The sequence below is a fragment of the Syngnathoides biaculeatus genome, chromosome 13 (assembly GCF_019802595.1).
Source record: "Syngnathoides biaculeatus isolate LvHL_M chromosome 13, ASM1980259v1, whole genome shotgun sequence".
NCBI classification, from domain to species: domain Eukaryota; kingdom Metazoa; phylum Chordata; class Actinopteri; order Syngnathiformes; family Syngnathidae; genus Syngnathoides; species Syngnathoides biaculeatus.
This window is the reverse complement of record NC_084652.1, coordinates 23296238-23320946: the sequence shown is the minus strand read 5'-3', so window position 1 is coordinate 23320946 and position 24709 is coordinate 23296238. Positions and strand designations below refer to the sequence as shown.

Genomic DNA, 24709 nt, shown 5'->3' with positions numbered 1-24709 from the left:
ACCGGGGTTCAAATCCTGGTCTCCTCCTTTGTGGAGTTTGCATGTTCTCCCCATGTCTGCGTGGGCTTTATCCAGGAACTCGGGTTTGCTCACACATCCTCAAAAGATGCATTAATTGTACACTCTAAATTGTCCATAGGTGTGATTGTGAGTGTGACTGTTGTCCGACTCCATGTAACCAACGATTGCCTTGCAAACAGTTCAGGGTGTACCCTGCCTCTTGCCCAATGACAGCTGGGATAGGCTCCAGCACTCCCATGACCCTTGTGAGGATAAGCAGGTCAGAAAATGGATTCAAGAATGTTAATATTTATACTATACAGTAAACAAAGTTTGTGTGAACAAATAAGTACTACCAAGAATGTATTTGCTAATTTATAGAGTGGGCAGCATGGTGATCGATTGGTTAGCACATCTGACCTTATCAGTTATGTTACTCATGGAACCTAGTGATAGGTTTTCTCCATTTTTACTATTATCAAATTAGCACAGCAATGTTATAGGTCATCCATCCATCCATTTTCTTTGGCGCTCATCCTCACAAGGGTCACGGGAGTGCTGGAGCATATCCCAGCTGTCAACGGGCAGGAGGCAGGGTAAACCCTGAACTGGTTGCCAGCCAATCGCAAGGCACAAACAGCCGCACTCACAGTCACACCTATGGGCAATTTAGAGTGTCCAATGAATGCCTTTTTTTGGGATGGTTGAGGAAACCGGAGTTCCCAGAGAAAACCTATGCAGGCACGGGGAGAACATGCAAACCCCACACAGGTGGGGCCGGGATTTGAACCCCAGTTTTCAGAATGTTGGGACTAACCCGTTATAGCTGCGGCTCCATGCCACCAACATTAACATCATTTGAATAATTTTGGGACCCTCTCAGTAACTATATGCACTTGAATTGATTAACAATCAAAGCTTGTTTTGTCAGTCAATCGCAAGGCACATAGAGACTAACAGCCACACTCACAATCACACCTAGGGGCAATTTAGACTGTCCAATTAATATTGCATGTTTTTCAGATGTGGGAGGAAATTGCCCAACCGGGGTCCTTAGAACTATGAGACCAATGCTTTACAGCTGCACCACTCTGTCGCCAAAAGCAGGCCTGTAAATTTAATCTTTCAAACATTACTTTCTCTATCCAAGATTTAGAAAATTAACTGAAAATGAGTATTATCCCCATATATGCCTGGAGAAAACTCACGCAGGGACGGGGAGAACATGCAAACTCCACACAGGCGGGGCTGGGATTGAACCCAGATACTGAGAACTGTGAGGCCAACGCTTTACCACCTGTCCCACCCTGTGGCAAGGTAACTGAAATGATCAAAATCATGGAGTTGGACCCAGGTCCACTAACATCAGCAAAAAAAAAAAAAAAGAAAGAAAGAAAGTCAATTTATATGATAAACAAAAATATACATGCAACACTGTACTGGCCACAATAAAAGGCTACTCTGAAATGTGCAGTTTTTCTTGACTATGGGAGTCTGGGGAATTTGGGGGTCAGAAAACCAGGATCAGTATCTGGTGTTCCCGTCATTTGCCTCACCCAGTGCAATACATCTTGTTTTATATAGAGTTGACCAGGTTGTTGATTGTGACCTGTGGAATGTTGGTCTACTCCTATTCAATCTCTTTGAAATGTTGCTGGATTTTGGCAGGAACTTGAATACACTGTAGTTTCCGTCGAGCCATTGCATCCCAAATAATGCTCAATGGGCGATATCTCCGGGGAGTATATTGGCCATGCAAGAATTGAGATGTTTTCAGCTCCCAGGAATTGTGTTCAGATCCTTCCAACATGGATGAATGGCACAATTATGGGCCCGAGGCCTCATCACAGTATCCCTTTGCATTCAAAATACCTTCAGTAGAATCCATCTGTGTTCAATGGCCAAAACATGCGACTGCCCATATCATAGCCCCACCGTTACCATGGAGGACTGGATCTATGGCGTTGACATCAGCAAACTGCTCACCCACACGACACCTCACATGCTGTGAAAACCAGGATTTATCCATGAAGAGAACACCTCTATAACATGCCCGATGCCATCAAATGTGTGCATTAACCCACTCAAGTTGATTATGCAGAGATATTGACACACTGATGAAAATGATGAGCATGCAGATGTGCTTCCCTGACACAATTTCTGACAGTTTATGCAGGAAAACTTTGGTTACATAAGTCGATTATTGCAGCACTTTTATGTATGGCTAGTCTCTGACAGTCTTGGGGGTGAACATGCTGGATGTGCATGTCCTGAGCTGGTGTAGTTACATGTGGTCTACGATTTTGAGGCTGGTTGGATGTACTGCAATATTGTCTGAGACGGCTTCTGGTAGAGAAGTGAATATTCTATTACTGGCAACAGCTCTGTTGGAGATTCCTACAGTCAGCATGCCATTTGTTCCCTCAGAATTTGTGAGTGTCAGTGAATCTGTGGAGTTGTGCTGTGTGACAAAACTGTACATGTACATTTCAGAGTGGCCTTACATTGTGGCCAGACTATGGCACAGCTACGCAATAATAATGCTGTCTAATCGGCATCTTAATATGACATACCTGTGAGGTGGGATGGATTATCTCCACGAAGCAGAAATGCTCACTAGCACAGATTTAGACAGATTTGTGAACAATATTTGAAGGAAATGGCCTTTCGGGTAGAAAAAAGAAATGTGAATTCCACCAGGCGTCTATGTCCTTTCTTGGATTTGTGCTTGCTCAAGGGGAGATCCAAATGGAGCCTCCCAAAATAGATGCTATTTCCAATTGAACCACCTTTAAGTCACACAAAGATGTTCAAAACTTCCTCGGGTTTGCGGACATCTATTGCAAATTCATGAGGAACTTCAGACATTAGCTGCACCGTTACATGATCTTACCTCGTCACACAGACCCTTTGTATGGACCCATTATGTCAGACAGTGTTTCACAACCTCAAGTTGAGCTTTACGCCATGCCCCTATCCTCTCCTTGCTGGACCCTAAACTTCAGTTCATAGTAGAGGTGAGCACATCTGATGCCGGTATAGGAGCAGTTCTATTTCAGAAAAGCCCTAAGGATGGCAAATTAAACCCTTGTGCTGCTCTAAAAAGCTTATTCCAGCCAAGAGAAATTATGATACCTGGGACCATGAACTATCAGGTAGACAACTGTGAGGCTGGCCTTGGCGGAGTGGAGGCACTGGCTGGAAGGTGCTAAGGCCCCATTCCCAATTTGGACAGGAAATAAGAACCTGGAGTACCTTAAGTCGGCTAAGAGACTTAATGCAAGGTAGGCTAAGTGTGCGGTATTCTTTGGCATGTTTAACTTGATTCTCTCCTACCTACCTGGAGTCAAAAATGGTAAACAAGATGCTATTTCCCATATAGGTGAGGAGAAGGGTGTACCAGAGCCCGAATCGATTTTGCCAGAGCCTTGTTTTGTTCCTGTTTTTTTTTTTTTTCCTGAGGAATAAAAACATTGGCCACAGATGCTTTAAAAAATACTCAGTGACCCAAACGGTGTGCAGAGAACAGGACTTATGTGATCCCGTCCTTGAGGAGAAGGATTATTCACTGGGCCCATACTAAGAGGACAGTCTGTCACTCGGGCATAACCAAGAAGTAGTCAGTATCAAACAGCGCTTTTAGTGTCCCAACATTAATAAAGACATCAGCAACTACGTAAATGCTTGCCAGGTCTGCACCGCAAGCAAGCTCACTCACCAAAGTCCGTCAGGGGAGTTGCGACCCCTACCTATACCCCAACGACCATGGTCAGGCATTTCATCAGATTTTAGGACCGGACTACCAACCTCTCAAGGTAATACCACCATTCTCACAGTTATTACCTGGTTCTCTAAGATGGGTCATTTTATTGCACAACTTTCCTCAGCTAAAAAAAACCTCAGAGCTTATAATAAAAAATATCTGTAAATTCTACAGCTTCCCCAGAAATATAGTTTCTGATAGGGGTCCCCAGTTAGCTTCTCGCTTCTGGAAGGAGTTTTGTTCCTTAATAGGTACTACCATCATTTCATTATCCGGGTTCAACCCAGAAACCAATGGGCAAATGCAGAGGCTGAACCACGACCTGGAAACTGGGGTCTGTTGTCTCGCCTACCGAAGCTTGCTCCGAGATTCGTTGTGCCCTGACCCATCGCTAAATTTGTCAAGCTGGTCACTGTGAAGCTGAAGCTCCCAAGATCTATGCAGGTCCATCCAGCTTTTCATGGCAGCCTGCTCAAGCCTGGCCGGGTGTTACCGTTGGTCCCGGCTTCCAGGTCCTCTCCTCACCCCAGTTCATGGACGGTGGTCCCATCTTCCTGTTTTGCCGTCCCGTTGTACTGTCATGGGTGTGATCATTTACCTCATTCCTCCTGCCTCCTATGCACCTACACCTGGTAGCAGCCTCTCCACCTATGCCTTTTCTGTGTTAATTGCTCCAGGCATCCAGTATATAGTCATTTCTCATTGTGTTCATTGCCAGTTCGTTGAATCACATTGTCACATTATGGCATTCCTTGTTCCATGTTCTTGACTCAGAGTAAGATACTGTAGATCCTGCCTTGTTTTTTGACCTTGCCTTTTGCCTCACGGATTAGATACTGTTGCCTTTTGGACTGCCTGCCTCTGTATCGACCGCAACTTGTTATTAAAATCCTCACCTCAAACTGTACCTCATCTCTGGAGTCTTGCTTTTGGGTCCTATCCCATGTTCTGCCCTTGACAAGGGCCAAAGTAGGTGCCAAACTAAGGGTTAAAGGTTGCTTGGTTGAAACAAGAGGAAAGGAATAGGATTGGGATTCACCCACTGTCCTCTCTGGGGTTATCATTCTTCCCCAAGTCCAGAAGTGGTATGAGAGGCAAGCAGCAATAAATAACAAAGGCACAGATATATTGCAGAAATGGGCTTTTATTAATTGTATTTCATATTCATTTTACTGAATATTCTGTAGGTCTGTCCTAGGTCACCATCTGTACTGTGTACAGCAGTGTACGTCAGCACTATGCATGCACAGTTACTCACATACAGCCCACACACGCTACGCTCCCAGTCACATTTATTTCAGTCTAACAATATCCATAACATTATTAAAACAATGCCATTTACTGTTTTATAAAAACACGTAGACCTCAATACCCATTTATTCGATTCTCACTCGCCAATTTGAAAAATTGCTAACCCTCTCTTACATGGGAACTTGTGATCAGGTGATTTGGTCCATTCTCTAAGGGAGCTGTCTGCAATAATTTTTTTCACCACGGACTTGTTTCACATAAAAACACATTTTAACGGCACCTTGTAGCCGCTTCCCAGTAAAACCACCCACCCCAAGAAGCTCGTCACCTCGTCAGAGGCCCATGTGCACTTAGACACTGTCCTACGAGTGTCGCTGTTTGTCAGGGTACACGCTCACAGATGAGCTCAATTGAATTAGTTCATGAAGGGATTTCAGTTCGTGTGTTCACTTCAAAATTTATTTCATTTCAATAAGTCCTTTGTGAATGACAAGACTATTCAACCTCTGTCAAACTCTTTAACAGTCCTCCCCTCAAAAAAAAAAAAAAAGTTTAGGGGCAAATGCATAATGATGCACTTGTATATAGTGTGCTAACATTTTTCAGTGTCCATTTGCACCACTTTTATGCACCCCTGATTATATCAACGTTGTGTGTGGATGATGTCCACCAGTGTTTAATTATGTGTTTGTAGGAAAAAGATGATAAAATTTGAAATATTCACCATACTCAAAATGTCTTAAATGTAATAAAACTGGGACAACGTGGCAATGAAAGTGCAGAGAGTCACACCAGTTCAATAGTTTTTTTTCATAACACACTTTCATAGCTATGCCATTTGGGAAGAACAGTTTACTGAGACTCAGAACATTTTGTTGTTTGGCTCAATAATGATAAGAGCTTTAACCGATTTTATATACTGAAATAAATGGAAAATCAATGACATGACATGGCGACTGATAATCGTATCGTGGTGAGCCAGAATCACATATATGACCAAACACTCCATGGGTTGGCAGAATAAAACAAATATTACAAAACAAAGTCTAATTTATCCTGTCCCATCTCCATATTACAATTTTATCTTTTGCTTTTATAAGTTGTAATATAAACAGATGCAATAAGAGTATTACAGTCCTGTATGCCATATTGAAAATAATTATACCCCACTAGTCAATAATGAAACATGGAGCTAGATTTATAACTTATATTTTATGGTAAAATTGGTGATAGGATCAAAATCTGGTTGCTGGCAGGAATGAGAAAATAATGTAGCCCGTGAGACTGCACATCAAAAACTGCTGGATGAAACTTGTAACAACTGTTGGTTTTGCAAAACTGGGTCAGAGGTTTGGTCAATTTGAACCAACATTGGATCAAAATTAGAGCAAATTATCAACCCATCTACTGGGTACGAGATGCCCTCCCCACAACACAAAACAAAATGCATTGATTACAGAACCCAGCTATTGGTATAGGATGATAGTTTTCAGAATGATCAAGCCCATTGGGTTACAGGTAGATCACCAGTGATTTCAGAAAACCCGGCTTCTTGAAGTCACTATTTTTGTTGATTGCACTTAATTCATCTGAAACTTGGAATGACCCGCTGACTGCTTCCTATAATGGTGAAGTGAAACAGTGAGTAAGCTACAAGAGACAGTTACGCCAGCCTTTGCGTTAATATAAGACAATTATACTTGTCTTGTTTGTGGAAAAGTTAAATGTGAATGGCTTGCAATCAATTCAATGTGTACCCCACCTCTCTCCACAGTCATCTGGGGTAGGCTCCAACACCACCACGAAACTAGTGAGTATACACGGTTCAGAAGTTGGGTGGATGGTTAGGTGTTAGAAATTTCAATGAGAAAATACTTTTCCAAAAGAAACAGTTTGGAATAGTTATCTGTGATGCCACAGCATCAAAGCGCGAACAAAACTCAAACTCCCAAACCCAGACCTGCTGTTCCAAAATAACCAGTCATTGGGTGGCTCGAACTTTTGGTCCACATTGGGTTACCCAAATAATTTTAAGATTTTGGCTTCTTTTTGACCTAGCCATTTTTAGCGTGCCCCTCGGTGTGGAGTGGGGAGGTGGATGCTAACAGATACATGCATGAATAACATCAGGATTGGTTAATCTTTGACAACCTATCGATGAGCTAATTGTGCAACTAGAAGATAACCTGCGTGTGGCTGTAGTTTTATGGTTACAGATAAAGTTTTTGTTGATGTCGATGTTTTGTTGAGCCTGTGATTCTTCGTGTTCGATATTGCCATTTTTTCCCTCCTTATTTTATAAAAATACACAATCTTGAGTCCAACTGTAATCATTTTGGGATATCGCTGCTGTATGATGAGAAGGCCCTGTGTACTGCGAGTGGCAAAGTTGTGGGTGTCCAGATTTCTACAACACCCACCACTCAAAAAAGAACAATTTCAGAAGTCACACTCTTTTGAAAATTGTAAATATATTGTCTTTTTAAAATATATAAATTGGGCATTACTTTCATTTTCAATTGACAACCTTACTAGTTTTTCCATTGTAAGAGTTAATAGATCCAGTCCATAAATAGATAAATAAATATATAAATACAATAAATGAATAGATTATCTAATAAATCTAATAAATAGATTTTCTAATAAATAGATTAATACATCTATCCATTTTCTATACCGCTTATCCTCAGTAGGGTCATGGGCATACTGGAGCCCATTTCCGCTATCTTTGGCCAAGAGGAGAGGTACACCATGAACTGGTCACCAGGCAATCCTGTCATGGTCCTGCTGGTCCAGCCCTGGCTGTGCGGGTCCCCAGTGGATAGTCTGGCTTTAGTAGATCGTCGCCACCAATGCCTCGTTTCCATACTCCCACATTCCTGATCGTGAACCCTGGTGTACCAACCTCCGCCTGTCCTCCAACCGACCCCGTAAACTTGACGTCTTTGAGACGCCTGCTATCTCTGATCGATCTCCCGTGTACCGGCCCCTGCTTGCCCGCGGACCTGCTCTCTACGCCTGACGTCTTAGTTACCGCTGCTCTACTTGACTGTCTGTCTGATCCCCGACCTTGGAACGAATAAACACTTTTTTCAAACTGGGTCTGTGTCTCCGGAGTCCTGCATTTGGGTCCTCCTCTGTTCCGATGGGTCGTGACAAATCCCAGGAAAAAGTAATGTAATTTATGGTGATTTTTCACTCCTGTTTGGCACCCTTTGGAGTCCACGGTGCCGTTAGTATTTGAAAATATGGCCTATTGTGAGAGCGGCACGGTGGAGCAGCTGGAAAATGTTGGCCTCACAGTTCTGAGGTTCGGTCCCAGGTTTGATTCCGGCCCCGCCTGTGTGGTGTTTGCATGTTCTCCCTGTGCCTACATGGCTTTTCTCTGGGCACTCCAGTTTCCTCCCACATTCCAAAAACATACAACATTAATCAGACACTCTAAATTGCCCCGAGGTGATTGTGAGTGCACCTTTTTGTCTCTCTGTGCCCTGCGATTGGCTGGCAACCAGTTTACAGTGTACCCTGCCTCCTGCCTTTTTACCGCTGGGATAGGCTCCAGCACTCTCGCGACCCTCGTGCGGATAAGTGGCTAAGGAAATGGATGGATGGATGGATGGATGGATGGATGGATGGATGGATGGATGGATGGATGGATGGATGATGGATGGATGGATGGATGGATGGATGGATGGATGGATGGATGGATGGATGGATGGATGGATGGATGGATGGATGGATGGTTTGATGGACTCATGGGCGGGCCCCCCAATGCACAGAAACTGGATGTTACATGTAAGTTATAGATTTGTTTTATAGTCTTATCTGCATATTCCAGTCCTACCAGGAAATATGCTTTTGTGTGTGTGTGTGTGTGTATGTGTGTGTGTGTGTGTTCATGCATGTGTGTGTGTTTGTGTGTGTGTGTGTGTGTGTGTAGATTGCGCTGGCTTGATGTTTGTACCATGCCTACAGCTACATATCAGTCTCCCCTTGGCAACTCCTGACCTCGATGTGTCAATCTTGCGTTCCGAATGAAGCAGAGCTCAAAATAGGGCACATACTTCTTCTTCTTTCCCCTTTGGCTCACCCAGTGAAGATCTTATATCTTTGTCATGGTCCTGGGTCCAGGGTAACAGATGGACATTTTCATCTGTTCTTTTTAGATCATGGCCTGTGACAAGCTTGGCATACACTTACTGTAGTTTCAAGTTAAAGTTGAAATGAGTTGACTTATGAATGGAAACGAAGCATTCTTTTTTTCCAAAAGATCTCAGGGAAACATTTTAATTCAACTGGAACTTTGATGCCTTACCGTCAAGATGGCGTGTGTTTATGCTCTTTGCATCATCAGCACATCTCTTCTTCAACTAAAACACAAATTGTCATGGGCATCTACATTATAATTTCTTAATTTTCTTCAGAGGAAAGATTCTAATTAACAACATATTTTAAGATTAACAACCAGTAATTAACCAGAGCTGAGGTGGAATAAGTAAAATAGGCTGAGATTTTTTTCTTCATAACCTAATAATTACCTCATAAAAAGATTTTCGCCACTAAGAAAACCCTGAAGTTTACATGATTTTGGATTTGAATGGAAATGTTTAATCTGTAATTCAAATTAAAATATTATTGTTGGGTTAGGGTTAGAGTAGCTTTTATGTCTTATTGTCACGGTCCTGCCTGTCCCAGCCCTGGCGGTGCAGGTTCCGTGCACACCTGCGCTGTCACGTCCCACCGGAACGGGAGTATGACCCAAATGCAGGACTCGGATGATGCAAAGTAGTTCAAGGAGAAACGTTTATTGTATGCCGAGGTCGGGGATCGAGCAGGCAGTCCGGTGCAGCAGCGGTAGTTGGGACGTCGGGCGAAGAGAGCAGGTGAGCGGGCAGGCAGGAGTCGGTACACAGGAGAACAATCAAAGCAGGCAGAAGTAACGAAGGAGTCAGGCTTACAAGGTTGGTCAGGCGAAGGTCGGTACACACAGGTTGACGATCAGGGATACGAGTGTGCTGGAACGGGACATGAAGCTCAACGAACTGGCGCCGGCCAGCTGTCATCGGGGTCATATAAATCCACAGCATAATCAGGCTGCATGAGGCGCAGGTGTGCACCTCCCAATCAGCGCACCCGCGCGGGCACCCGCACAGCTCGTGCTGGAGCGGCAGGATCATGACATGCCCCTCATTCGGGATAACTAACCCAAGTATATGTAGGACCCAGTGGACGGTCTGGCCTTACCAGATCGTTGCCATCCATGCCTCGTTCCCGCACTTCCTTGTTCCTGATCCTGAACCCCTGTGTACCGACTTCGGCATGTCCTCCGACTAACCCCGTAAGGTTGACGGTCTTGATACTGATGCTCTCTCTGACTGACTCTCCGGCTTACAACCTTGGAACGAATAAAGACCTTCCTTTAACTGCCTCCCTGTCAACCAAATCGTGCATTTGGGTCCACACTAGAGTTGTAGTTATGACAGATCGATCTGGCCATAACATGGACCCAGCCGGCTCAGAAGCCATCCGCCTCTCTCTACAGATCCAGGGCAGACACCTGGGCAAGGAGGAGACTGCTCTTCAGGTTACCATCCAGAGACTTCTCGAGATCTGTGCCCGATTAGAGCCATGGCTAGCATCTCAGGCTGGTGCCGCTAATACCACGTCGACGGTGCCCACCACAGTTCCTTCCCCAGACCAGGTCTCTCCGACTAACCTGCCAGTTGCGGAATTTCAGCGGTTCGGGGCCACACACGGCCTGAATGCTTTTCCGGCAACACGGGGAACGTCAAACCCTTCCTCGCCCGGTGCGACGTCCACTTTGAGCTACAGGCTTCCACCTTCCCACAGGACCGCGCACGAATTGCCTTCGTGAAGACCAGAGGCGTGGGCCACAGCTGAGTGGAGTCGTACCTCCGAAACCTGCCACTCCTGGACTTCCTTCGTATGTGCCATGATGCAAGTTTTCCAGTATGCCTCCCCGGAATGCCAAGCAGCGACGACGTTGACTACACTTCGACAGGGCAGTGTCGTGTAGCAGATTATGCTATCGAGCTTCGCATCATAGCAGCTGAGAGTCGATGGAATCAGGATTCGCTTCTCGACGCCTTTTTCCAAGGGCTTTCACCGCAGATCCGCAGTCCCCTCATTGCAGTGGAATTGTCTACCTCCCTGGATTCGCTCATTGCCCTATCTCTCAAGATCGACCAGAGGCTAGCGATCCAGGGACAATTGGATGCGCAACGAGAAGGAGAGCAAGGCGTGTCCGCCCCAGCGGTTCCCCTTCTGCCGATGCCCATTCCTGTCACAGAGCCGATACAGGTTGAGGGGCTCGATGGTCCAGCAGAGGAACGACTGTGACGCTGGCGAGAGGGCCAATGTTTCTACTGTGGACGGCTGGGCCACTTTATAGTTCACTGCCCGGTCAGGCCCAAGTGCTCCGCTCTCAAGATCACGACTCCGGTGAGTGTAAATTACACCGCAGCGGGATTGAGTCGAGCACTGCTTCAAGTCGCCTTGAGCACGGGGGGTCGTACTTATTCCGCTACGGCCTTTATTGACTCGGGATCGGACTCCAACCTGATTAATTCATGGGTAGTCGAGGCCTTGAGTGCAATGACCTTTCAAACGCAACGGTTCCGCAACGCATACGCGGTCAATGGTAAATTCCTATGGCGAGTAGCTCACTCTACGCAATCTCTGAGGATGACATTTACAGACACTCACACCTAGAAGATAGGTTTCCACGTATTTAACTCACGGAGCAGCGATGTCATCCTGGGCAGCCCCTGGCTTAAAAGACACAACCCACACATTGACTGGACCACCGGTCAAATCAGGGCATGGGGCGATGAATGCAGTAAGGCATGTCTCGGAGCTCTAAAAGAGAGGAATTTACAGCTCGCGCCAGTCGACTTACAGGAGTTGAAGTCCGTGCCGGAACGATCAGCAGTGCCGTCTTGTTATTGGGACCTTAAGGAAAGTATTTTCAGAGGCAAAGGCCAAGTCCCTTCCATCACACCGCCCATACGATTGAGCTATCGAGTTGTTGCCCAGCACCTCACCCCCTTGAGGAAGGCTCTTTACATTAACAGGACCGGAACATCAATCCATGAAACAGTATGTGGAGGAGTCACTGGTGGCAGGACTCATTGACCATGATCGTCACCGGCTGGAGCAGGATTCTTCTTCGACAAAAATAAGGACACCTCATTACGGCCCTGTATTGATTACCGGGGACTTAACGACATCACCATCAAGAACAGGTACCCTCTTCCATTGATTGCCACCACATTCGAGCTGCTACAAGGGGCCCGGATCTTCACCAAGTTGGATTTACGAAATGCGTACCATCTGGTACGCATCAGAGAAGGGGACGAGTGGAAGACTGCCTTTAATACACCAACAGGCCACAACAAGTACCTGGTGATGCCGTTTGGTCTGACTAATGCACCACCGGTTTTTCAGAATTTTATTAATGATGTGCTACAGGAAAGACTGACAAAGAATCTGTTCGTCTACCTCGATGACATTTTGATCTTTTCTCCGGACGAAGCTTCCCACATCGAGCATGTCAGGGAGGTGCTGCAGCAGCTACTACGACATAACCTCTATGTCAAGATGGAAAAGTGCGAGTTTCACTGACCTTCTGTCACATTCTTGGGATTCATTTTGGCCAAGGGACAGATTCGTATGGATCCCAGTAAGGTCGACTCTGTCCTCCAATGGCCCACTCCCACCAATTGCAGTGAGGTGCAGAGATTCATCGGATTCGCTAATTTCTACCGCAAGTTCATCAGGAAGTTCCATAGCTGCCCCCTTGCACGCCCTCACTTTACCCCACAATTCATTCGAGTGGGAGGAGACCTGCCAGGAGGCCTTTGATAGACTTAGGTCGAGTTTCACCACAGCTCCAGTCCTCATCATGCCAGATCCAGAGAGGCAGTTTGTGGTAGAAGTGGATGCATCGGACTCGGGAATGGGAGAAGTACACTCCCAGAGGTGTGCAAGGGATGGAAGACCTCACCCATGCGCCTTCTTATCTAAGAGACTGACTCTGGCAGAGCGTAATTATGACGTGGGTGATCGAGAATTATTGGCGGTCATAACGGCGCTGGAGGAATGGAGGCACTGGCTGGAGGGATCGCAAGTGCCATTTCTGGTCCTGACTGACCATAAGAACTTGGAGTAGTACCTGAGGACCGCCAAGAGATTGAATGCTCGCCAAGCCAGGTGAGCACTTTTTTTTACTCGCTTCCGTTTCACTCTGTCCTTTCATCCAGGCTCGAAGAATGGCAAACTGGATGCACTATCCCGGATCCATGAAGGGGAGCGAATGGAAGCTGTGAGTGTTCCTATACTTCCGGAGGCCTGCTTCATGTTCGGGTTCACCTGGGAGATCGAGACACGGGTAAGGGAGCCTTTAAGGGACTCTCCGGGCCCAGCCAAATGTCCTTCCGGTCGTACCCTCGCTACAAGGAGACATCATCGATTGGAACAAATGAACAAAACCATCTGTCACCCTGGCATGGTGAAGACCCGCTCAGTATTCGAACAACGGTTTTGGTGGCCAAGCCTGGGAAGGGAAGTGAGGGAGTATGTCAACCCGTGCCCGATCTGTATGGCCAATAAGACCTCTCGCCTGCGACTTATGGGTGACCTACGGCCGCTACCAATTCCCTCTCGCCACTGGTCACACATTTCTCTAGACTTCGTTACAGGTCGACCCTGCTCACAGGGGAACACAGTGGTACTCTCAGTCATCGATTGGTTTTCTAAGATGGGCAACTTCGTACCCCTGCACACCTGCGCCTCATCAGGGATAATTAACCCTAGTATATATAGGACCCAGCAGACGATCTGGCTTTGCCATCCATGCCATCCATGCCTCGTTCCCGCACTTCCTTGTTGTCCCGAACCCCTGTGTACCGACCTCCGCCTGTCCTCCGACCAACCCCGTAAGCTTGACGCTCTTGATACTGCTGCGGTCTCTGACTGGCTCTCCGGCTTACGACCTTGGAACGAATAAAGACCTTCCTTTAACTGCCTCCCTGTCTACCAAGTCATGGATTTGGGTCCACACTAAAATTCTGGTTATGACACTTATGGAAAACATGCAATAAAGTAAAAGTCAATAATTGAGTTTGGATACATATTTACCTTACATTGTTCACTACTTTGTGTTTATATGGCTTGTTATTGAAGCAGGCAGCACTGTAGAGCAGCTGGAAAGCATTGGCCTCACAGTTCTGAGGTCCCAAGTTTGATCTCGGCCCCGCCTGTGTCGTGTTTGTATGTTCTCCCTGTGCCTGCGTGATGTTTCTGTGGAGACTCCGGTTCCCTCCCACATTCCCAAAAACATGCAACATTAATTAGACACTCTAAATTGCCCCTCGGTGTGATTGTGAGTGCGGCTGTTTGTCTCTATGTGCCCTGTGATTGGCTGGCAACCAATTTAGGGTGTACCCTGGCTCCTGCCCATTGACAGCTGGGATAGGGTCCTGCACTCCTGCAACCCCAATGGAGATAAGTGGCTAAAAAAATGGATGGATGGATGGATGGATGGATGGATGGATGGATGGATGGATGGATGGATGGATGGATGGATAGTATTGAAGCAACAGCGCTAAGATTGTGCCACAGCTTTTCCTTTCTTCTTTTCCTCTATTCTACTCTAAGCTCCTGAAAGGAGTAAACAGAATAATGCCACAAACAGAAATACAGTATCCAAGTAAGTTCTATAAATGTTTCATCCCTTCTTTATCCCTTTCCTTTTGAGTGTTTTTAAGGACATACTTTCACTAAGTTTTTCCATAGATTTGTCTGATCACAAATGTGTAATATATGGCATATGTAGGTTCGGGAATTTGAAACTATGTCGACCAAAAGAGGAGATTTTTTTTTAACACAATGTCAAGACTGGCCTAAGGCTAAAGCATGGGCAGTGGCAAGCAGCTGTGAAAATGACTTGTACATCAACCCATCTCGACTAAAATATTTACGGGAGCAAGAATTTTTGCAGTTTTGTTGCCTGAGGATCCCTATGAAAACCAATCAAGCAGAGTGTAAAAAGAGAGAGAAGAGAAAAATTACTAGCAGACATTTTAGAAGGATGGGTGTGGTTCATCCATCCATCCATCCATCCATCCATTTTCTTAGCCGCTTATCCTCATGAGCGTTGCGGGATTGCCGTAGCCTATCCCAGATGTCAACGGGCAGGAGGCAGGGTATACCCTGAACTGATTGCCAGCCAATCGCAGGGCACATAGAGACAAATAGTCGCACTCACAATCACACCTAGGGGCAATTTAGAGTGTCCAATTAATGTTGCATGTTTTTGGGATGTGGGAGGAAACCGGAGTGCCCGGAGAAAACCGACACAGGCACGGGGAGAACATGCAAACTCCACACAGTCATGTCCGGGATTGAACCTGAGACCTCAGAACTGTGAGGCGAACGTTTTCCATCTGATCCACCGTGCCGCCCAGGTGTGGTTCAATTTGATAAGAATTCATTGGATAATAAATGCATGGTAGTAGACGAGTAATATGTATCCCAATGGACATTCTCCATTTTTTATGCATCCATATATCTACTTAACAGATCTAATTGATTGACTGACACGATTATTCTAACCCCACATGAGGTGATGAAAATTGTTCATCATTCAGAGTATGTATTATGTGTGATCTGATGAATGCCCGACGAGGACTTCCTAAAATTATGAGTTTTGTATAACATATGGTTTTACCACATTTTGTGCTGCTAAATGAAACTACACTCAAAAAACGCTAGGTCAAAAACAACGCAAAACAGGTTATTTGGGTAATGCAATGCAGTGAAGGCAACCCTGCCATTGGGTCTAAAATACAGCCATTGGATTGACCGTGACCTTGCCATTGGGTGATATATGACCCTGCTGTTGGATTGTCTGTGACCTTCCATTAGGTTTTCTGTGACCTTGCTGTTGGGTCAGATGTGACCTTGCCCTTGGGTCAGATGCAACCTTGTCATTAGATTGGTCAAATGCAAAACAAAAAGTACTCTAAAAGATAATAAACAACATGTAATAAATATTATTAATGTAAAGGACGGTGGTACTAGACTCTTGTAGGCTACTTACTGTTCCACTTTACCATATAGGCAGCAGTAAAGCAAGTCATGACTAAATGAAATAAGGGCAATCAAACAAAAATGGTGACTTCAAGAAGTGGTGGACCTGAAACTCAATGTAGTTAATCAATCTCAGAACCCATCACTTATATCAATACATAGCTGGGTTGTGAAGTCAAAGCATTTTGTTTTGTGTTGTGGGCAGGGCAACTCCTACCCAAAAAATGGGTTAATTGCTCCAACACTGGTTCAAACTCACCAAACCTCTAACCTAAATGTGCCAAACCAACAGTTGAATTTCAAGTGCAACCCAACATTTTTTTGTGTGTATATAACAGGTCTCCCTGGGCAGCACGCTACTGTTCAATGTTTACACCCATAAACTGCATTGGTAACTTTAAAGTTCAAGGAAATGTTGGAGAAGAATAATGTTTGTAATATATATCTGAATTTAATTTCTATAACTCTGAGTTTTGTTCATTTAGCTTTTATAGGTGTAAATGTACTCAGTGAAAAAAAATGTTTTATTATCATTCCGTTCTGTAATAGACAATTTTATGACTGACTTGCATCTTCCTCAAATTCCGTACCCACTGGTTGGAATTCATTTTCAAGTAACTTCAAAGTGAAGGAATTAGTTTCTCTTGGAACGTTCATAAATATTGTGATTGACTTAGCATCACCTTCATATCACCTATGTTGTTGCTTAAATTGACACCTTTTTATTTACCTGTCTTTCTCATGTATACCACATATTTTTGTTTTAAACTATTTTATTATTGTGTGAGGCGGCACGGTGAATCAGCTGGTAAAGCATTGGCCTCACAGTTCTGAGGTCCCGGGTTCAATCCGGACCCAGCTGTGTGGAGTTTGCATGTTCTCCCCGTGCCTGCGTGGGTTTCCTCCGGGCACTCTGGTTTCCTCCCACATTCCAAAAACATGCAACAATAATTGGACACTCTAAATTTCTTCTAAGTGTGATCGTGAGTGCAGCTGTTTGTCTCCATGTGCCCTGCGATTGGCTGGCAACCACTTCAGGGTGTACCCCGTTGACAGCTGAGATAGGCACTCCCGTGACCCTCGTGAGGTTAAGCAGCAAAGAAAATGGATGGATGGATGAATGGATGGATGGATGGATGGCTGGATGGACATTATTGTGTGAACGTTGCCCGTTTTAATTGTTGTACTTCCTGTTCTAAGCTGCTGTCTTCACCAGGCTTCTCTTGAAAAAGAAATCCTTGTGGCACAACAACCTAGTTAAATAAAGGCAAAACAAACAAAATAAAATGAAATAATGACTTGGCTTGCTGTACATTTTGTTGGAATTTTTGCCAAAAGTAACTTTAGACTTGTTTGCACCTTCACGGTTAAGGGCCATACTCTTAGCCCTTTGTTTAGCACAAGCACAAGGACACCAGGTTATCCTTTAGGAAGGGTCAAGACCAGAGTGTGCAGTGCCATGAAAATGTTCTGGGCCTTTTCTGAAATTCTTATATATTTTGCATAGATTCCCCACCTTAATGTTTAAGATCGTAAACAAATATAAGCGAACTGAACATAAAATGTTTTTTAATGGAGATTTCATTTATCAAGTAAAAAAAAAAATAAAGTTACCTATTCTGTGTGAAAAAGTAATTACCACCTTTTTAATAAATTGTAGCTAATCACAGTTTTTAATTTTCACTGATCACACAAACGTATTTACCTCCAGATATATTCTATCAAGAAATCACTTAAAAAGATGTCTTTGTCTTGAGAAAATCCTGTTAGACAAAAAAAAAAAAGCAACAAAATGACACAAAACAAAGAATTTCCAGAACAGTTGAGAAATAAATTACAGTATGTCATATTTATCAGTCTGGAAAGAGTTACAAAATACATATCTAAAGTATATAATTGTAGCATTCATTTGGCACAAGATGGTATCTTAGAAATGTCTACTTTCATGTCTACCTGTGACACACCCTGTAGGGGGCCACGGGTGAGTGTCTCAATTCCTCTTAAACAGAGGGGTAAGAGGAAGGGCTAAGGAAAAGGGGGAGGAAAAAGCTAACTGCACAGGTTTCAAACTCAAGGCTCAGGGGTCAGATCTGGCCCGCCACCTGATTTTATGTGGCCTGCGAAGGCAAATTATGTGTGTTAACTTCCATTATTCTTGTTAAAATCTGTACCAGAATTTCCAATTTTCAAATCATGAATTATAACGTTGAGGTATTACAGCCCCATCACGGCCCTCTGAGGGAAACCATAACTACAATGTGGCTCAAGAGAAAAACGAGTTTGACACCCCTGTCTAACGGGTAGAATTGGAATTGTCCTCAAGATTGACTTGCAACTCGCACATTGTGACTTGCTCCCACCACTGCAAAGACCTCTCCCTGCCTCCAGTGCTGTGTACTCTCTTGATAACTTGATTGTGATCAATTAGCCTCAACTTGCCATGCTAATCGATAAATGATGAGTTTTATATTTCTGTTGCCATGTGGCATGGAGGTGTCTTAACTATTATAGATCACTTGTGACATTAAACCTATTCAGTTATTGTGTAATTGTTGTCCCACTATATGGTACTGAAATAAATAGAAAAAAAATTGGAATATATATGCATATAGTATACAACATGTATCAATTATTATTTTTTTATATTTTAAATTATACCACTGAGATTATTTTAAATGCTGTTTTACTTTTATGGTGGTACAGTGTCCCCGACATTTTGCCCAAAGATAGCTGGGATAGGCTCCAGGACTCCCGCGACCGTTGTGACGATAAGTGGCTCAGTTAATGGGTGGATGGATGGATTTTACTTTTAAATTGGGTGGTGTTATTTAAATGTAAATTAAATTATGTAAATTAAAGGAACATTTAAAATAAATTCTATTCATTTTTTTATCATATATAACTCATTAATGGAGCAAATAAAATCTCAACTTGAGCACCATATTGGCTTGGGCTTGCTCTGTTCTGTACACTACAAAATGTATTTCCTCTCATGCACTTGCCAAAGACTTTGTCCTTGAGGCCAATTTATGGTCAACAACTCTAAATTTTAATGAGGAGCCAGGACATACACACCGATTTCTTTCCAATATTTTGGTGATTGTCACACTTTCCTCTATGAGATAACGAGTACCCTTCTGTATCCCAAAAAACAAACAAAGGATGGATGTTTATGCCCCTGTTTCAACTTATTTTGGTTTCAACAACTTTACAGTCAGGGATCCTAATTTCATTTGGAGCAATGACATTCGCTTCAGTGACTGCAGATTTATTTTCATTTTTCTATGCTAAGGATTATTTGACTGCACAGTTTGGAAAATACAACCATTATTATTTATGGCTATAACAGTCTTATCGAACCACTAGTAAGGATTTTTTCAAATAAAATTACCACTGTATATATTATATATGCAGCTTTATACATCACATGACCAATATTTTCACCAAGAATATTATTCATTGCGGGTTTGTTCTTGTTGTGTTTTATCAATTATGGGACTCACATAAGCATGCAGCTCAAGTTGAAACAAAGATTCTTGTGGCAATATAAAGTGATCAACATCAAGGAGTACATGCAAAAAAAATCTTAGAAAATCTTGAAAACAAGTCTCCACTTCCTATGGCATACTAGACAATAAAATAAGACAATAATTTTGGGCTTTTGGTTACAAATGAGGTTGATCAATATGCATACAAAACATCACTATCCATCTGCATAACTATATGTAACCCACAAAATGTTACATGAGGGAACTCTGGTGGCATGGTGACCAATTGGTCAAAAACGATGCTCTGGGTACTGCATCACCAGTCAGCAATAAATAAAATATTACAAATTGTATGGATACATGGGCGGCATTGTGGACGACCAGTTAATAAGTCTGTTTCACAGTTCTGAGGACCAGGATTTAAACCCTAGCCCTGCCTGTGTAGAGTTTGCATTTTCTCCCCATGCTTGCCTGGGTTTTCTCCGGGTGCTCCATTTTTCTACCCACATCCCAAAATCATGCATTATTGGAGACTCTAAATTACCCTTAGGTGTGATTGTGAGTGCGAGGGGTTGTTTTTTTACATGAGCCCTGCAATTGGCTGGTAACCAATTTAGGGTGTAACCCGCCTCTTGCCCGAAGACAACTGTGATAGACACCAGCACACCTGTGACACTTGTGACAAGAAGCGGTGCAGAAATTGGACGGATGGATGGAAATTTGCAAGATATCAATTACAGATGACTCTATTCATCCATGCATTTACTGAGCTCCTTATTCTCACAAGGGGTGCAGGACTGCTGGAGCCTGTAATCATCATCAAATTTAAGAAAATTGTTCTTGTTTTGACGGCACAGTGGAACAGCTGGTAAAGCGTTGGCCTCACAGTTCTGAGGACCCGGGTTCGATCCTGGCCCCGCCTGTGTGGAGTTTGCATGTTCTCCCCGTGCCTGCATGGGTTTTCTTCGGGCACTCCGGTTTCCTCCCACATCCCAAAAACATGCAACATTAATTGGACACTTTAAATTGCCCCTAGGTGTGATTGTGAGTGCGGATGTTTGTCTCGATGTGCCCTTCGATTGGCTGGCAACCAGTTCAGGGTGTACCCTGCCTCCTGCCCGTTGACAGCTGGGTTAGTCTCCAGCACTCCTCGTGACCCTTGTGAGGATAAGCAGCAAAGAAAATGGATGGATGGATGGATGATTGTTTGGACTAAGAAATTAGCAAAAGACCCAATTTACTCATTCATGTTGAGCACTGTAACTATTTATGGATTTGTGTGTGTGTGTCTGTGTGTTTGTGCTTGTGCATGCTTACATGTGTAAATGTGCACATGGATTTACATATTAAAAGAAAATAAAGTCAGCGAAGCAATAATTGGCCATGTACCTGTGTTGTGTTTGAACTGATGTTCGTCAGTAACACCTCTCCCCAAGGTTGACAAATTGACAGATCAAGGCCAGTCTGGGATGCCAGTCGAAAACTATATTGCTTTTTGCAGCCCAATAAAATCAGGGAATTACAATGGGAAACTAACTGACTAACTAATTAACTAACTAACTAACTGGTATACTGCTTGCAACATAGAAATGCTGCAGCATGCATCTTTTAAATGAACCTGCAATTACCTATAGGGAGCCTTTGCTCCAGTTTTCACCCCGGGTGATTTTCCATATGCCTGCGCGTTCACCAAATAATGAGATTCCTAAATCTTCCTTCTTATTTACTTTATAAACCTTCAAAGGCACCATGACCATGTCCATGGTGTGCAATAAATTATGAGATTGTAATATTCAAGGTAAGAACACATATATATATATATATATATATATATATATATATATATATATATATATATATATATATATTTCTGTCAATGTCAGACTCCTGTTTGTCCAGCTCCCTCCCTGTCCCACTGGCCTCTGTGAGCCTGCATACAGATTACACTTTCTTTTTGCTTTGATCCTCCTGAGGTAGGCAGACCAATAACATACAACATACATGGGCAGCAGCTCCGTTTTCAAAAACTAAATCCACAAGACATAATGCAGCCAAGCACACAATTATGTATTTGAGAGTACCAATACATTGTTATGTTTGGTTTATTCATTTGTTTACTTGACTATGTCCTCAAAACCTTTTTTTGAAGTTTATTTGATTGTACATGAAGCCCAAGTTCTACAAAGTACAGGAAAACACTCTGTCTGGCTAGCAATCAGCCTATCTATAATAGAATATTGTTTAATTCATTTTATTTATCACATCATTTTTGCTATTCCTTAGTTTCAATATCATTTGTGTTATAAACATTCTGGGCACTGTTTTCCTGAGCAATGGAAATCCACTATGTTTTATACCAAGTTCTGTTCATTTTTCAGACAAAAACAAGCCGGCACATTTAAAAGAGGGATGCCTGCATCAATTTCAATCACGTTCAAATGAAGCGTCTCTTCTAATTCCCTTTGAATATGGCACAATGACACCTTCATATGCAGACATCTCCGTGCAGAAGAGGACAATTTGTAATTGCAACAATCAGCACATTGTCAGTGCTCTTGGTTGGTGTGGCAATAGACAATGTTACTGGGTAACCATTTAAAATACAGAATGTGCTGGTGATATCTGCCGGTGACTTGAATATGTCCATGGTCCTCATGTACTATATCTGTACCCATCCCTGATCATTCGATTTCCTCCAGGCCCCACCCCCATTGCTATGCTGGTCATGTAAGATGAATAAAAACTATATAATAATAATAATATCAATCCATGTCATGTAATTACCGCTTATCCTCAGAAGGGTTGCGGGAGTACTGGAGCCTATCCCAGCTAGTTTCGGGAAGGAGGCAGGGTATACCCTTAACCGGTTGCCACCCAATCGCAGAGCAAATAGAAACAAACAACTACACTGTATTTGCACTCATATGAACATCTACAGGCAATTTAGAGTCTTCAGTTAACCGAGTATGCATGTTTTTGGAATGTGGGAGGAAACTGGAGTGCCCGGAGAAAACCCATGCTGGCACGGGGGGAACATGCAACCCCACACAGGTGGGACTGGGATTTTAACCCCGGTCGTTAAAAATGTGACGCAGACACTGAAACCAGTTTTCCAACATGCGACACATTCACATCCATCCATCCATTTTCCTAGCTGCTTATCCTCACAGGGGTCGCGGGAGTGCTGAAGCCTATCCCAGCAGTCAACGGGCAGGAGGCAGGTATACCCTGAACTTGTTGCCAGCCATTCGCAAGGCACAACGAGACAAATAGCCGCACTCACAATCACACCTAGGGGTAATTTAGAGTGTTAAATTAACATTGCATGTTTTTGGGATGTGGGAGGAAACCGGAAACCGGAAACGGAAACTCCACACAGGAACCCGGTACCTCAGAAGTGTGAGGTCAACGGTTTCCAGCTGACCCACTGTGCCGCTCATTGTTCACTTATTTATATTAATTTTTCTTCCAATACGCCAATCAAATTCACCAAAAATCATGTAAGACCAGAAATGTACTTACTCTGACAGACTTAGGTTGTGTTCAGAAAAACTAAATTGTCACTGCACCAGGTGCATGTCAAAGGACACTCTCTCATTGTGCTGGAACGCCCATGTTGTTGCAGACCGGTATGTCAAATGGGCAAGCAACCCCAGCAAGCCTTGCACTTGCAAGAATATCAAGATACACTAGTTTTTATGTTCCACCGCAGGTGGAAGACAGCACATCTGTGGCCCCCTGTGTTCAATTGAACATTTCTTTTTTAGTATGCATGCAGTGTGTTGGTTGACCATGTCAATCAACAACATCATTTAGGTTATGGGAGTGGATACTCAGTTATAGCCCAAGTGAAAGCCAACAAAGTCCCTTTGGAAGAAGAATAACTCTTTTCAGAAGGGACCGATTGACAAATTGAGAATATTAACTTTCCTCAGCAGATCCTGGTGGACTATTGAGAAAATTGCAGCTACATTTGTGTAGTTGTGTATATTGCCGTGTAGTATGCATATGTGCGCTCTCTCTCCCTTCCCCCCTCTCTTTCACCACCTATTCTCAATCAGTCATCACCACCACTATTTAAGCCTTCCTCTTTCCCAAGTTCCTAGTGGCATTTCTGCACACCAGACTCAAGTAAGCTACACTTCCTTGTTCCTTTGGTAATTCTTGTGTCTCCTCATTCTCAGTACTCCCTTGTGTTCTTGTCCCACATCATTCCTGCCAACAAGCCAGCCCCTTGTTTCATCCACACCTCTGCCTGCCAACACTTCCTGGATCACATCTGTAACCATCATCAATAAACCGTTCATTATACAACATCTACCTCTGGCTGCTCATGGGTCCGGATGCTCTCAATTCTGTCATAGTTAATAATAATAAAAATGACAATAATAGTGAGGATAAGTGATGCAGAAAATGGATGGATGGATGGATGGATAATCCTTTTTAATAAAATTTTCCTCGTAAATGTCTCTTGCAGTGTCTCCACTGTTCCTCCTCTGTATAAAAACTTGGGTAAAACTGTCATATAAATTACCATTTATTGCTCTGAGATATTTCTTCACTAAATGTTTTAAAAAAATCTGTATATATGCACTTTATGCCAAGATCAGTTTATTATTTCTTCATTAAAGAGCAACACAACAAAGGCTACATGTGAATCTTGGAGCAGACAATCTTAGTGTGTGTGTGTGTGGTGTGTGTGTGTGTGTGTGTGTGTGTGTGTGTGTGTGGTGTGTGTGTGTGTGTGCGTGTGCGTGTGCTTGTGTGTGTGTGTGTGTGATTGTGAAAACAACCTCTGACCTCTCTGCCCCTCAAGAAGTAATAATACAATATCTGCCTTATCAAAAAAAAAGTAGGGAAATATTCAAAGAAACAAAACAGAGAGAGGCAGAATGAGTTTTAGTAGTAAACAAATTTATATATAATTTATCCACCACCACCCCAAAACAAAGCACTTTTGTTATCAAGTATTGATGCTGCCTTCAAATACTGATGCTGATTCTGGGCCCAACCATCACCAATATTAGGTCATAATTGTTGCAGATATATCGGGATAGGATCATGCAGGAAGGGTCACTCACGAAAATCGACACAG

At 43.5% G+C, this 24709-nt stretch overlaps 1 protein-coding gene across 1 annotated transcript in view; it reads right to left on the bottom strand.

Annotated features, from left to right (window-relative positions):
* Positions 1-1911: 1911 nt before the first annotated feature.
* The window catches only part of LOC133510382 (astrotactin-1-like), a 37895-nt gene continuing 15097 nt past the window's right edge, over positions 1912-24709 (bottom strand). The window contains exon 2 of the mRNA XM_061838215.1: positions 1912-2005. Within this exon, the coding sequence (XP_061694199.1) occupies positions 1983-2005 (23 nt within the window). The 3' untranslated portion in view covers positions 1912-1982. The remainder of the gene's footprint in view (positions 2006-24709) is intronic.